General features: G+C 50.9%; 1 protein-coding gene across 19 annotated transcripts in view; it reads right to left on the bottom strand.

The window, feature by feature from the left end:
• The window catches only part of SLC8A1 (solute carrier family 8 member A1), a 91,524-nt gene continuing 77,735 nt past the window's right edge, over window positions 1-13,789 (bottom strand). The window contains exons 2-10 of one of the 19 annotated variants that reach the window (XM_062490669.1): window positions 12,047-12,153; window positions 9,488-9,508; window positions 8,664-8,681; window positions 8,540-8,554; window positions 7,845-7,913; window positions 6,906-7,036; window positions 6,203-6,302; window positions 2,421-2,696; window positions 1-377 (exon numbers count right to left, since the gene is read on the bottom strand). In XM_062490669.1, the coding sequence (XP_062346653.1) occupies window positions 1-377; window positions 2,421-2,696; window positions 6,203-6,302; window positions 6,906-7,036; window positions 7,845-7,913; window positions 8,540-8,554; window positions 8,664-8,681; window positions 9,488-9,508; window positions 12,047-12,153 (1,114 nt within the window). Of the gene's footprint in view, window positions 378-2,420; window positions 2,697-4,675; window positions 4,681-6,198; window positions 6,303-6,905; window positions 7,074-7,844; window positions 7,915-8,539; window positions 8,555-8,649; window positions 8,682-9,479; window positions 9,509-10,383; window positions 10,407-10,709; window positions 10,720-11,567; window positions 11,694-12,046; window positions 12,154-13,789 lie in introns of all 19 variants that reach the window. The other 18 variants (XM_062490670.1, XM_062490673.1, XM_062490672.1 and 15 more) reach the window with 18 other exon arrangements.

Raw genomic sequence — 13,789 nt, 5'->3', positions numbered from 1 at the left:
TTAGAAGCCCTTTATGTGGCAGTAGGCTTCCAGAGATGAGAAGAATATGTACAAGAGCCAGAGGAGGATAAACAGTGAGGATGTGAGCAGCTTGGAAGTCCGCGGCCCGCCCAGCTCACCTCCGATCTCGGGTCTCCGCCGGTAGAGCAGCACTCCCACACTGATAAAAGCAAAAATGGTGAAGAGGGTGACGGAGAAGGCCAGTGTGCCAGGGGAGACTTGGAAGGCTTGTCCGTGCGCCGCGTGGTAGATGGCTGCGATGGACCAGGCCACCCCAATGCCCAGGAAAACGTTCACAGCGTTGCTCCCGGTGACGTTCCCGATGGAGGCGTCCGCGTACTGGTCCTGTGTGGCTGCTACTTTGCTGGCAAATGTGTCTGCAGGGGAAAGATGGAAGAGAAGCAGCTTCAGGAAACAGCTCAGGAAAAGAGGGCAGCTTGGGGATAAATATCAGTGGCAGCACCTGGGGGAAGAAGGCAGCGGGTAAGGAGATAGGGTACAGCCTCTTTGAATGGAAATTCCAAGGAATTAGGGGACCGTATGTTCTTCTGGACCATCAGAAATACACAGGGGGGAAATCTCAATGGTCAGAAATACAGGGCTTCCCCCAGTATGGCCCCCAGCCCCTTTTGCCTCCCTGAAGTCCACTGCCTTGTGCAGGTCCTGACATTTTGGTAAACCAGGTCATCCTCCATCCCTTGGGAAGAAAAGCTGTGTGGGTGGGTGCATGCTTGTCCAGGTGCTTCACCAGTTTTAATACCAGTGATAAAACTTGGCTGGCCATTTTAATGGAAACCCTTGTGTCAGGCAGACCAGCATGACACTGATCAGCACCACAGGGAAGTGCTGATTTTACATCCAAACCCACTCTGGATCTGCTGGGGGGAGGAAGAGCAGGCGGGATTAGCCCGTGGGTTTGTTCAGGTGAGCACTGTCACCTAACAATGAGAAGAGGGGCCTTAAACATATCTGCACTCCCAGATCACCTTGGGTACAGGCAGCTCAGCGTGGCTCGGGAAAAGAAAACAAGGAGATCATATTTCACGTTTTTTAATTCCACAAAATTTCCTCTCCGTTCCTCCCCAGCAGGCTCCAAGGGCAGATGGCAAAGTCCAGCCTGGCACAAAGATCCAGTTCCATGGAACAGGAGGGATGGGAACACGCAAGCACAGTGAGAGGGTCCATTTGCAGCAAAGAAATCAAAAGCCTGCTTTATTTTTTTTTTTAAAGAAGCTGCCATGGAAATGCACCTGATTGCTAAGGGAAGGAAAGGACCTTGATCATGGCGTAGTGACAGAGTTGTGGGACAGTGCTGATGTCTCCATGGCTCTGCAGCTGCCACTGGGGGAGAAGGGATGAGTGTAGAAACAACCACCTGCACTTCTGCAAGTTCGAGCATTGCTTTCAATGCAGGGAAGGTCCCTGTCAGTGTTGGTTTCTCTGCACTCTCCTCTGATGCCTGCCCATCTCCTGGAGTGTTCAGCCAGCACCCAGCCAACACAGCATGGCCTGGAAGCCAAAACCTAAACAAGAGCAGCCCAGTGTATCCTAAAATAGAACTTCTTAAATGCCACCTTATGTCAGCAAAGCAGGAGGGAAGATTTTCACAGTCAAACATATGAAGAAGCCCTGCAAACCTTCTGCCTCAAGTCCCTACTGCCAGAGGTCTAAAAGTTGCTCCTTCTGCTCCTTGCCCAAGACCTGTTCTTTCTTTTGCTTCTGCCGCTTCTTCTCTTTGCCTTTGGTGGCATTAAGGACAATTTCAGGATCTTTGAGCATCTGGGTGCTGATAACTGGAAGTTTGAAGGTGGTGAGGGAAGGTGTGAGCGATGCAGGGGATGGTTGGGGTGGGTCAGAGCCCCGTGTGCAGAACTCAGGCTCCACCTGCCCAGCACAGCCCATGGGAGAAGGTGAGTGAAAGGCACAGGCTCTCTTACACGAGCTGACATGGGAATCCCCGGAGTTTCACAAGCTGCATTTCAAGCAGCTCCCCGAGATCAGCAACCTCACCTTGATCCATCTGAACCTGGTCTCACACAAAGGTGTCCATGCTGCAAAGTGTGCCCCGAGTACGGACTCACACTTAATTCACCCAGGAGCAAGGTTAAAGCAGCAGATGCTTAAAATGCAGGACTGCCAATGCAAGCAGTATTTTAACCAAAGATCAATTCTGACTCTGAAAGTGGATATCACGGAGGCTGCTCACAGAAATAGGTACTTCACAGTCTTTGCAGTGGGATGATCCTTGAAATAATTCCCATGGGACTGAATCCACATCCTGGTTCTATCCTTCCAGCCCATCTGGAAGATGGAGATTGAAAAACAATTTCCACATGTACCTCAAACCTGTGCTTTTGGACCCTGCAGAGCACAGCTGGGTGGGGATGGACCTTCCCAACAAATGCTGTGGTTGTGCTCACCTGGCACCGATGTCCCCAGGGCGACAAACACGACGGCAGTGACGGAGTCCTTCAATCCAATGGTGCAGCCAAAGTGGGATGCCAGGTCGCCAATGAAAGCTGTCAGGAGGCCAATCATGAGGATGGAGACAACGAAGCAAGCCCAGCCATTCCAGTAGTCTGTTGGGGGCACGAAGGCAAAAAGGACCTTCCAGAAGACGGTCAGAAAGTGCATCACGTAGTCAAAGCAGGAGGGCAGCTTCTCCTCCCCGCATTCATCGTCATCGTCGTCTTCCCCTGGGGAAAACCAGCAGTGCCTGATTAGATTTGCTCATCTGGAGCAAGGTTGGGCTCCTGTGCCAACTGCAGCTCCCAAAATGCTGTGCCTCATGATTTGGACCCTGGAAGACCTTGACTTCCAAACATCTTACTTTCTGAGCAATCATCAGAGTGGCTCGATGGCCTTTCCTTGCCCCTTTCCACAGCACAGAGAGACACCCCAGAGGTAATGGTTTAAAAAAACAACCTGCACTTTAGAAAGTGCAGAGCCTCGTGCCAGCACCTCTGCCTGAGTTTAACCATCAGATGCTTTCTGGGACTTTGCCCCTGCCCAAAAGCCCTTCCCCCCGAGGATGTAGGAAATCACCAACCTCTTGCTGGCTGGAGCTGACTGGGGCAGGCAGACCCACTGAGAGCAAATCCTGCCTCGTAGAGGCTCCCACAGGGAAGCCCCCTTTGAGCTGCTCTGAGCTGCTTTCCACAAGCGCCTGCAATTGCTTCCAGCTCTCTGGAAAGGCAGCTGGCTTTGATGGTTGCTGAGCTCTCCGGTGCTTCACCTTACCTTTGCTGCAAACTGGGATCAAGAAATGGATTTTTGCCTGCCCTAAACCCTCTGCTGGCAGTCCTTCCCTGCTGCATTTCTCTGCCCCTTCATGTGCTTCCCTATAAGCTCTGTTTGCCCATTCCTTGATGTCTGGTCTCTCCTAGGTCAGTGGGAACTCCCTTTCTTGCTCCAGGCATTGGCACCTCACCTATCTCTGCAAAACCACTTGGCATCCAGCCTACAGGGAGTCCCCACAGTGTGGGGCTGACCCCACCAGGGAGCCCACTGGGGCTGGTGACCCCTTGCCTGACTCCTTCAGCTCTGAGGAGCTGTCTGGAGAGCCAGTCTGTGCCCTGGGCAGACTGCATGGCAAATGTGGGGCTTCCCCAGCCTGGCAGAGTGCACAATATCTCTGTTGTGGCATAGTCAGAAACTCCTCCTGCTCACACTGGAACTACTCCCAGGCTTGAAGGGGAGTACTGGACACTTTTCCAACTAAGTCAGTGGGAGCTTTCCTGCTGCCCTTAAGAAACAAGGATGAGTTTCTAAGTCACGAATGTTTGGTATTCCAAGGCCACTGTAAATCGTGTTAAAGACATCCCTTTCATTTTGTCTGGTGATTTTCCACGTCTTGATGACTTTTTTTTCTCCCACCAAGGATCTGGACCACCATGTCTCCCTGCATGGCTGTTGGAAGAAGCCCCTTAAGCAAAAGAAGGATGCAAGCTTTGGAGCTCCAAACTCACTCTGGCAGAAAGAGTACAATCAGCGCTATTATTTTGGCAGATATAAATACCTACTCCTGTGCACTGTTGTGAAGATAAGGAACAGTTTTTCCAGCCTGGAAAGCCTATGTTGGCCTGTGTTTTCCCTCAACATGCAGAGGCTGCTAATGGCAGGATATACCATGCCATGCTCGTGCTGCAGCAGGCATTTCAATCCTCTGCCAAGCTCGGGGTGGCATCAGGACTGCTATGGACCTAAATCTTTATGGAGATGATGAAACAGACTGAAAAATGAACATGAATGCCACTGTCGTAACACTCATCCAGATCTGTCTGTCATTTTGTTAAGCAGCCATGATGTCTCTCTTTTGAAGAGCTAGCCAGATCTCGTGGAGGTGACTTGAAACACAGAGTGGACTTGGATGGTGACCCAGAGGTGCATTCAGAAACAGGCCTGCAAGCCCCCGAATGTTTTTGCTGTGGAAGAAACTTTATAACTTTTGGGTGCAGACTGAAGGAGGCAAGTGACAGGCTCTGGACAGCCCAGAATGGCACAACACAACGTGGCACAGCCTTGTCTGCACCTGCACTGCCCTTCCTCAGATCTCACCTTCTGCTGGTCCATCCCCCTGCAAACACTGCCCTGAGTTGATCATTGGGTGGGAAATGGGGGTTTAATGTTTATTTTCTCAGCTGGGATGTTACATTTTGAGGTGCTGACGGGTGACTTTCACTTGGTATCCACTGTGAGCTGTGGGGAAAAAACTTGAACCCAACCTCCAGCGTTTAAGGCACTTTAAGTTATCTTGAACAAAGCTTGAGAAGCTAAAGCCTCCAGGGTGCCTCCAGAGCTCAGAGACAAACGACAAACTACTGATCCACAACTGCAAGGGACAGCTCATGTCCACCAAAATACATCCCATTTATTAAATGCTTGTTAATCATCTGTTATCTCTGATCATGGCTGTATCATCAAGACATGGGGGCAACAGGGTTTCCACATTACTGCATCTTTACATGTGTCACAGAAGTGGGATCCAACCATCAGTGACTATCTTTGCTTTAACATGGGATGCAATTACATAATTGGTTCTGGCACAGATTAGTTTAGCCATATTAGCTACAAAACCTGCAGCAAGGATTGTCTTGTATGATAAGTTCATGCTGAATGCAAAATAATGGGAGGCTCTTGCCTGGAGGCTCTGAGGAGAACTGTGCTACAAGAGGAGGGATCAGAATCTGAGAAGAAAGCTGCTGCACAGAGTCCTGCCCTCGTTTTCCAGAGGCAGAGGGTAAATGGTACTGCCATCATTTTTAATTACCTGGTGCTGGGCAGAGGTTACCTTGTATAGCAGAGTTAGAGGTAGGAAGCTCCCCCGTGCATTCCAGTGCACAATTAGCCAGATGAGAGGTAATTACCTTCCCAAGGGATTTGATTTAAACTGGTGGATTTTGCCCTAATGTGTGCACACAGCCCAGGTGGGGCTGTGAGGTTGCAACATCCATCCAGTAAGTAATAGTGTTTCCAGCTGTTAAAACAACATCTGGGGGAGACCTTCTTTCTTTCTTCTTCCACATACGTGGGAATGATAATATGTCCTGTACTGGGCATTCTGGTTAACGTGGCACTGGCACCTGCGAGTTGGGGCATTTGAGGGGAAGGCGATTCTTCAAGGGAGGGAAGATCAGATCACCCAGGATCTGATTCAGCTACAGATACCATGTGCTGCTGCACCTATGGGGCTGCTGAGCCATAATCCTCCAGCCACAGCTGGGGCAGCAGGAGTTCCAGAAAGCAGGGAGTGTCCGGGGCAAACACAGAGAGCCAATGCCTTCGGGGTTTGCACCCTGCCTGTTGCGCTGTCCTCACCGCAGAGGTACAGGGAGAACCAGGGAAGGGGAGCACTCTTGCTTCACACCAGCATCATTTATGCCACTCTGAATTTCCACACTGTGTTCACCTCTCAGATCTCTCCCACTGAACTGACTTTTCCCCCGCTGCCGTCTGCTGCCAGCCAAGGTGTTGCTCCGCCTGGTGCTATAGACACGCTTCACGCAGAAGGTTTCCTACACATGAGACAAGGTGCCCTCACAAAAGGGTTTAATCAGCTGCCTTATTTAGGCAGACACTGTAAATAACTCTGCCACCTGTTTTGCCTCCTGCTGCTCCTCTGCAGCCTGTGTTACTGATACAGCCAAGCCGAGCTGAGAGCGAGGGTGATCGTAATTCACCTGGAGCTGTGGCCCAAACTCACCCGCGCTGACAGTAATGGCCTCAATAAACTGCTCCCTCCAGCTGTTTGTGCCAACCACCAGGGCCAGGTTCGTCTTCTTAATGAGCTTGTCCACCGTGTTCTGTGGATGGAGATGCAGAGCAGAGAATTAGGGGCTGGATAGACTGGGCTAAAACCCACCAGCACCAGAGCTTATGGCCGTGTGTTCACGGAACAAGCTCAGCAGATTTTAAGCTCAAGAGCCCCAGCAGCAAACCCAAATGTAATTACTTGCACTTCCCTTTGCTGCTGCTAAAAAAGACCTCTGGAAACCTGCTCATGGATGGGAGTTTGAGCCATCTCAGAGCCACAGTAAGGGTGGCCAGTTATATTTTTATACTACAGAAAAATGGAAAAGATAATGAAGTGCCCTGGCACATGCATTCATGGCAGCTGAGCTGCACAACCATTACTTGCATTTGGGGTTATCAGCCCTTTGCACTGGGAGTGCAAGGCTTGGGGCTCACTCAAGGCTGCCTGTGAGTAGGACCAGAGTGTAGAACTCACTGTGAGAACAGGGTCATGTTTTAAAGCAACCTGCAGCATTTAGGATCCCAGTCCCTGTTTTGTGTGTAATTCCATGTACTGCCTCGCTTTGCTCCAGTACCATCAACATGTGCCTCTCAGTGCTGTGTAAACCCAAAAAGAGGGTCCTCAGCCCAGGGATGCAGGATGTGAACAGTACCTTAAACTCATAGGATTCCTCAATGATGATCTCGAGTTTGGTGTGCTCCCCCAGGACTGGGCGCCCCATCTCTGCAATCCGACGTTCTTCCTCCTCCTTGCTGGTCAGTGGCTGCTTTTCTTCATTCTCCTCTGCAAAGCAAAGAGCCCGTGGGTGAACCAGGCCCAGCTGGTCACTCTGGGTCTGGCTTTGTGTCGGAGGGGGAGGTCAGGAGGACTCCAGGTGGGAGTGTGAGTGACAGAACAGCAGAGAAGGAGTTTGTGGAGCAGCAGACAGGATAGTTTTATGAAATGCTACCAAGAGGTCTGCAACTCATCCAACCTCAGGAGGAGTCCCGCTCACCTTGGAGCTGGGGAATAGCTTATTGCTTGGTAATTGCTACCTGTCCCACAGAGATGCTGGGAAGGGGAAAGATCAGGACTAAGGCTGCTCCATTCCCCAGCACTGCACTCCAGGTCTGCACTGAGGTACGGTCAGGGCAATTCCACCAGCCTGTGGAGAACTGTCAGCAGCCCCAGGGCTCAAACACGTATGAAATCTTGGCTCTGCCTCCTTCAGAGCAGGGCTTTGCCTTGGAGAGGGGGCTGGCAGCCAATGCCTGCTGTGATGGCAGAGCTGGAGGAAACAGCACACATGTAGGAAGCCACCCACAGGCCAACACCTGGCTCCAAACCCTAAAAGAGGAGGCAGCAGAGGGACTACAAGATCAGTGAAGCAGGTCTGCACCTCCACTGTCATCTGTGCAACCCCTGGGGCATGGGGACTGCAGGCTGCCCTTTGTCACTGTCCCTTGTGCAGACCGCAGTGAACTCCCTCCCAGTCCACCTGAAGGATGGGCAGAAGGACATCAGGGCTAAAAAAGGACTGGAGTTAATCTGCCAGTGGGCAAACACCCCAGTCAGTCCACGTGAGACTGACAAGGTGCCACACCACAGGTACCTTGGATGGAGATCACGGTGCAAGGAAGAGGATGATCTCTAGCCTGGACCTTCCTGAAGACAGGTTTGCCTATTAAAGCGATCAGCAGGAGATCAGCAGGGGGGTCTGCACGCACTGTCCCCCATGCAGTTAGCAAACTCCACTCTTAAGTCACACGGGGTTAGTGCTGCTCCCTTGCTGGCTGCCCTTTGTCTGCTCAGGGGGCACTGAGCTGAGGGAAAGCCCTTCTCCTCCTGCAGGCAAGAGAGACCCACCTTGGAGCCAGAGCCTTCTAAACCTGAATTGCTTCCAGGGCTCCTGGGGGACGGCTCTGCAACGTGTGGGAGCCAGGACCTTCTCGTGCTTGGGAAGGGAAGCTTGTCTGGCTCATGACAGAGGAGTCTGGGGTCAGACCTGCTGGGTCTGGCTGCTGGGAAGGGCAGGGTCTGCACGTCTGAAGCAGCCGTGGGCTCCTGCACCTCCCGCAGTCCTCGGGCACCTGGCTCAGGCTTGGGAAGTGAGGAAAGAGCCCTGTGTGCAGGGAGGGCACAACTGGAACAAATGGAGAAGCCCACCCCTCTCCAAGACATGGAGTGAGGTTGCTTGTCACTTTGGGGGTGACAGGTCACCCTCCCCGAGCTGGGGTTAAGTGTGTGTGGCAGGCAGAGCACTCTGTGAGAGTTAATGGGACCGGCCGGGGCTCTGAGCCTTCTTACCATTCCAGAGTTTCCCTCCAGGACAGAACAAAAGCGAAGAGGAAACCAAGAGGAAAGAGCAGGGTGAGCACATGGCCATTAAGAGAAAGGAAAAGGGGGACAGGGGAAGAGTAGAAATCCATACCTGTGATGGTGAAGCCACCTAGATGAAACCAAAAATGAGAAGAAGGGGGAGAGAGAGAGAGAGAGAATAAATGAGGATTAGCATTGGCACATCAACACAGACATAGTGGTCCTTCCCTGCCCCGCTCTGGACATGGGGCCTGCTCCCCAACACACACCCCAGGGATAGTGGGGGGGACCTGAACACAGGCTTTTCAACCCACATCTGCAAGTTGCCACCCTTTGGTGTCCAATATATGCTGTGGAAAGGGTAAAGTCTGCCCTGGGGCTGTGAGTGCCTTGGGGAACGAGGGGTTTGGGTTCCCTCCCCAGCTGCACTATCCTGGAGGTGGCCAGCAAGGAAATACAAAGTCTGCTGAGGCTCTAAGTCTCCCCAAGACAGGAGGCAAAATCTGTACTGTCTCTTCAAAAAGGAGTGGCCAACTTTTCTGTCTAGCCTCAAGCACCCCCAGGAAATCCTGTTTCTGCTACGCTGGTTTAGAGGTGATGGGTTAATTTGCATGGCACAGGTTTGCATCTCGGGGTGCTGGCAGGTTTACTCTGGCTGCAACAGCATCCTCCCCCCCCCCAGAATTCTCCTTGCACCACCTCTTAATATTTATAATATTTATATATATTTATTATATATAATACTTATAATATAATATTAATAAGACTTTGGGACTCTAAGGAAAGATGGGGCATTAGGTACCAGAGCTTAATTAAACAGCACTGACCACCCTAAAAGAGAATGCTGTGAGCAAAGAAAAACATCAAGCAAAATCGATCGTCTTCCAAAAATACGCAAACCAGAAAAATGGAAAGGAAAAATGAATGCGCGCTTACCAAGCTCATTCAACAACAGGGCTGTGAAGGAGACAGAGACAAACACAGAAGAAGAAAAGTAAATGAATAATGAAATCAAAAGGGATATCCACAGAAAGACACCAGATCCCAGGGCAGAGATTTCAGATCTGTAAAGCTGCAGGATACCACTAGTGTTAAGAGAAAGACACCAAACAGAAATGTTTTGTGGATTTAAAATTGGGATTGTGGATTTAAAATAAAAACCATTGTAAATATGGGATGGATATGGGGGTTAAAAGACACACTCCAAAAAATTCATTTTCCCCCTTTGAATTGTATGTGCAAGATCTTCCATTGGTGACAGAGGCAGTTCTGCCCCGGGGGGTGGGGGACACAAGATGTCCCATGTGCAGCAGCTACTGGCTTTGACCTCCTCCAGCTGCCTGATGGGGAGCAATGGCTCTGGCAGCAGCTGCACTTTTGGCACAGACAGTGAGAGAAGAAAAGTCTGTGGCAAGGCTTGGCTCGAGGGTCCTGTTGCTCAACGTTTTAGATCCCCAAAAGGAAAGAAAAAGCCTCTCCCTTGGTGCTCTCTTGGATCTTGGGCCCCACCACAGTGATATTCAGAAATGGCCTTGTCTCTCTGAGCTCCTCCTGCCTCACTGCTTCTTGTACCAGACCAAGTACAAAGAAACAAGTTTAAAAGAAAAAAAAAAAAAAATTAAAAATTGCATGGCCAAAGCAGCAAATAGCTGCTTTGAATTGTCCTTTGAAGTTCTGTCTTGCCTTCCACCCAGCGAGCTGGCAAGCTCTCTCAGGTTTCCCCAGTTATCTTTGTGACCAGGAAGATGAGATTATTTTTTTTTCCTTTTCCTTTTATTTTTAGATAAAAATTTCAGCTGGGATCTCCAGAGCTGGGACCACAATTTTTAAACCTTGGATCTGGAAAGTAAGTTTGCTCCTGCCGGACTTGCAGGGTTGAGCCCACACTGGACCCTGCGGGCAAGGATGGAGCTGCTGAGTTGAGTCATCCATGTGTAACTTTATCCTGGCAGTACTGTCCATGCTCCACAGATGCCACCAGCACCATTTAATGACACAGATCCCACCTGCAGTGCCTGAGTCATGCCAGTGTCTGATTTTTCAGCTTTTGTTAGGCAGTCACGTAAACCAGCAGGGGAGCTGATGGAAGGGATGATGCAGCTGACTTAGCACCTGAGCTGAAGAGGAACGTGGCACGTCCCCACTCAGTGTGGGGGACCCTCTCTGTTCTGATCAAATAAATATTACAGCCTAATGCCTGCTGGAGGGAGAGCTGATGTCCCAGAAACTGGAAAGCAGCTCCAAGATAGACAGACCAAATCTTCTGCAAAGGCTTTAATAATGGTCCATCTCTTAAGTAACACTAAAACTGCTTCTTGCTCAGCCACCAGTAGTGTGCAGAACCAGACGTTGCCATTAATCCTCACTTAATTTTCTTGCAAAAAAAAAAAAAAAAAGTGCATGGGAAAATAGGTAAACTCTGTCTTTTTGGGAAGTTTGGCATTTGGTTTAGAAGTGTGATGAGAGAGGAAATCGTTTTTATTATTCCTGTGAGAAGCTATTATCCAATGCAGAGCCATGAAACTTCATTTGAACATAACCTGATTTACCTAAACTGATTGCATCTCGTGGTATTACCTACTTGGGCTGTGATTTTCATCTATTTTCAGATCCCAGCGCCAGTATGAAAAGACTAAAATTACTGCTCTGGCCATGCATTTTATTTCAAGCAAAAGCTGCTTTATCTTTAGATAAAAATGATGCAGCGTTGCCCTTTTCACTTGTCGGGGCCGGATGTTCTCTTTGATTAAATGAAGGTGCAGCAGGGCAGCACTCCCAAAATTTCTCTGGGGGCTGGTGACGCTCCCCGTGCCCTGCCCGGGAGCTCCAGGGAGGTCCCAAGGAGCATTCCTCGAGTGGGATGGAGTCCTCTCCAAACGAAAGAGGAAAGAAAACAGAGCAAAAAGGTGCAGCGGCCAAGCTTCGAAGGAGGGAGGGCAAAACGAGGAGCCAAAGTGCGAGGAGAAAGGAGTGTGAGAGTAGGGAGACACAGAGAAAGCGGCAGCGTCTCGAGAGCTGGTCTGGTTTTACTCTCACACCTTTCACTCCTCGTCGTAGCCACACGGGATCCCCAAGCACAAGGAAGAAACTGCACTCTTTCTCATACTCCTCACGGTCAAGTACTCTAAGGGTAATGAATTTCCTGTGGGAACACAAGACAAAGGCAAACACATGATTGGCGCCGCACGCGCATGCAGGTCACGTCCGCCCGGGTGCTGTGGTGACGAGAGATGGTTGGGTGGGGGGAAAAGGGGCTGCACATCCCCCCTGGGCCATATGGGGAAGGGCAGGAGCATCCTCGCCACCTGGCTGAGATCATGCCTCGGTGGTCTGGGGAAAGGCTGTGCTCAAGGAGGGGGGGGGACAGGGGGGTGGCCTTGCTCCTGCCCTTTTCCATAGGCACCGGGGATGTGAGCTCGGTGTTGCAGGTGCCAGACATGAGTGAGCCAGACAGGGACACACAGGCTGGGCTCAGCCCCGGAGCACATCCCCCACCTTTCTTCTCACTCATCTCCACCAGCCGGGGCTCCCCGATCTCTAGGTAGAAGGTCTTGTTTTTCTCATACTCCTCATCATCTATCACCTTGATTGATATCGTTTTGCTGGAACAGAGAAGAAGAAATAGAGATTCAAGAGTAAGGGGGGAAAAGGGAGGAGGAGAGACAGGGAGCAGAACAGCAGAAGGAGAAGAAGGTAGAGGAGGAGGGTGGAAAGAGCAGGAAAAGGGGGCTGTGGACAGAAAACAGTGGTTTTGGTGGCACAGGCTGGAGGGACAGCACCGTCAAAAGCAAAGGGCAGGAGCCAATGGACCGAGATTGCCTCAGGATGGGCACAGACCACAGAGCACCAGCAGCCTGCAGGTGCCACCCTCCCTGGCATGGCACAGCCTGAGCCAACCACGCCCAGAGGTGTCTTGGCAAGACACATCCCTTTCCAAAGACCTGTGGTGTAGAACAGCCCCTTGACAGCTTGCATGGGCACAAGCACTGGGAACCAGCACAGACCGAGGCCCTGGAAGCATGATGAGCAGCTCAAGCTTGGGCAGGAAAGAGACTCTGTCTCCCCAGGCTCGGCAGATTCATGAACAACACCATGATCAGCTGCTCGGTTTGGGCTTTGGAGGCTCTAATTTACAAGCTTGGAAGGGACGTTGGAGTTAGGACTTGTTCTGTGAAGGGAATGCAAAGGAAAAATGGCCTTTCTGGTTAGGGCAGGCACACGGAAAGCTTCACTGATGGTGAGATTTTTTGCTTCTTAAATTTTACTTTACAAGCAGCACATCCTTTCCCAAGCCTTCAAGATTTAGCCCTCTCCCATTAGAGAGCTGAGCAGCAATTCCCCCTCACAAGACCCAGGGGTTGCTGAATTTGCCCCTGGAACATCATCAGGACAGGTCCAAAGGCAAAGTCAGCGCTCAGAGCACGGCCACAAACACACACCACAGAAACTGAAAGCCTCACAGGAGGCTGTGGTCACCAGGAGTGAGATTTTTCTCCTCGAGCCACCTAATTAAATAAAAATTGCTCTTCGGGGGGGGGGGGGGGGGGGGGGGGGGGGAAAAAAATAGCACAGGAGATTTTCAGCTCTTTTCAGGGACTCACAGAAAAGTGAGAAAAGGGCTGAAAGCTGCTCACCAGAAGGTGGCCAAACCTGGGGTACAAACACGGGGTGGTGAACCTGTGCTACTGTGGTCCTTCCTACAGTGCAAAGTCATTGCAAAGACAACAGAGACAGAAAATCCAGTGACCTCTGCTCCTCCCTGGAGGCTCTGCTCACTGTCATGGCACTGCTGTGGGGACAGGACCTCCTCCTGGCTCTCATCTTGACCCAGACAAGAAATAAGAAGGAGTAACAGCACAAAACAAAAAGCCAAGGCAGTGCTTGCAGTCCTGTGCTTGCTGCCAGCCTTCTGGCTGGGTTTGCTTTCCCCCCACACTCCCCTGGCAGCACTGACCTTCTGTGAAGGCTTTTACTTAAACCAGCTACTCCTGTTTCTCCCTCCCTGCCCAAACCTGAATGCCCTGTCCTTTGAAGAAATGTCTCATCTCCCATCCCTGGCTCCTCTCCTCTTTCCACAAACACCCAACCCAAGCTGAAGCAGCCCCAAGGCTGCTTCAAGATATGATGGAGGAGGTTCTGCTGTTCCTGGCAGGTCCCAGCACTGAAAACCCATAAACATGGAAGAAAGCCATGCTCTAGGGGAGTGAAATTGAGGCCACACTGCTGTGATTTCTGGCT

The sequence above is a fragment of the Cinclus cinclus genome, chromosome 3 (assembly GCF_963662255.1).
Source record: "Cinclus cinclus chromosome 3, bCinCin1.1, whole genome shotgun sequence".
Lineage (NCBI taxonomy): Eukaryota > Metazoa > Chordata > Aves > Passeriformes > Cinclidae > Cinclus > Cinclus cinclus.
This window is presented reverse-complemented; position numbering and strand designations above follow the sequence as displayed.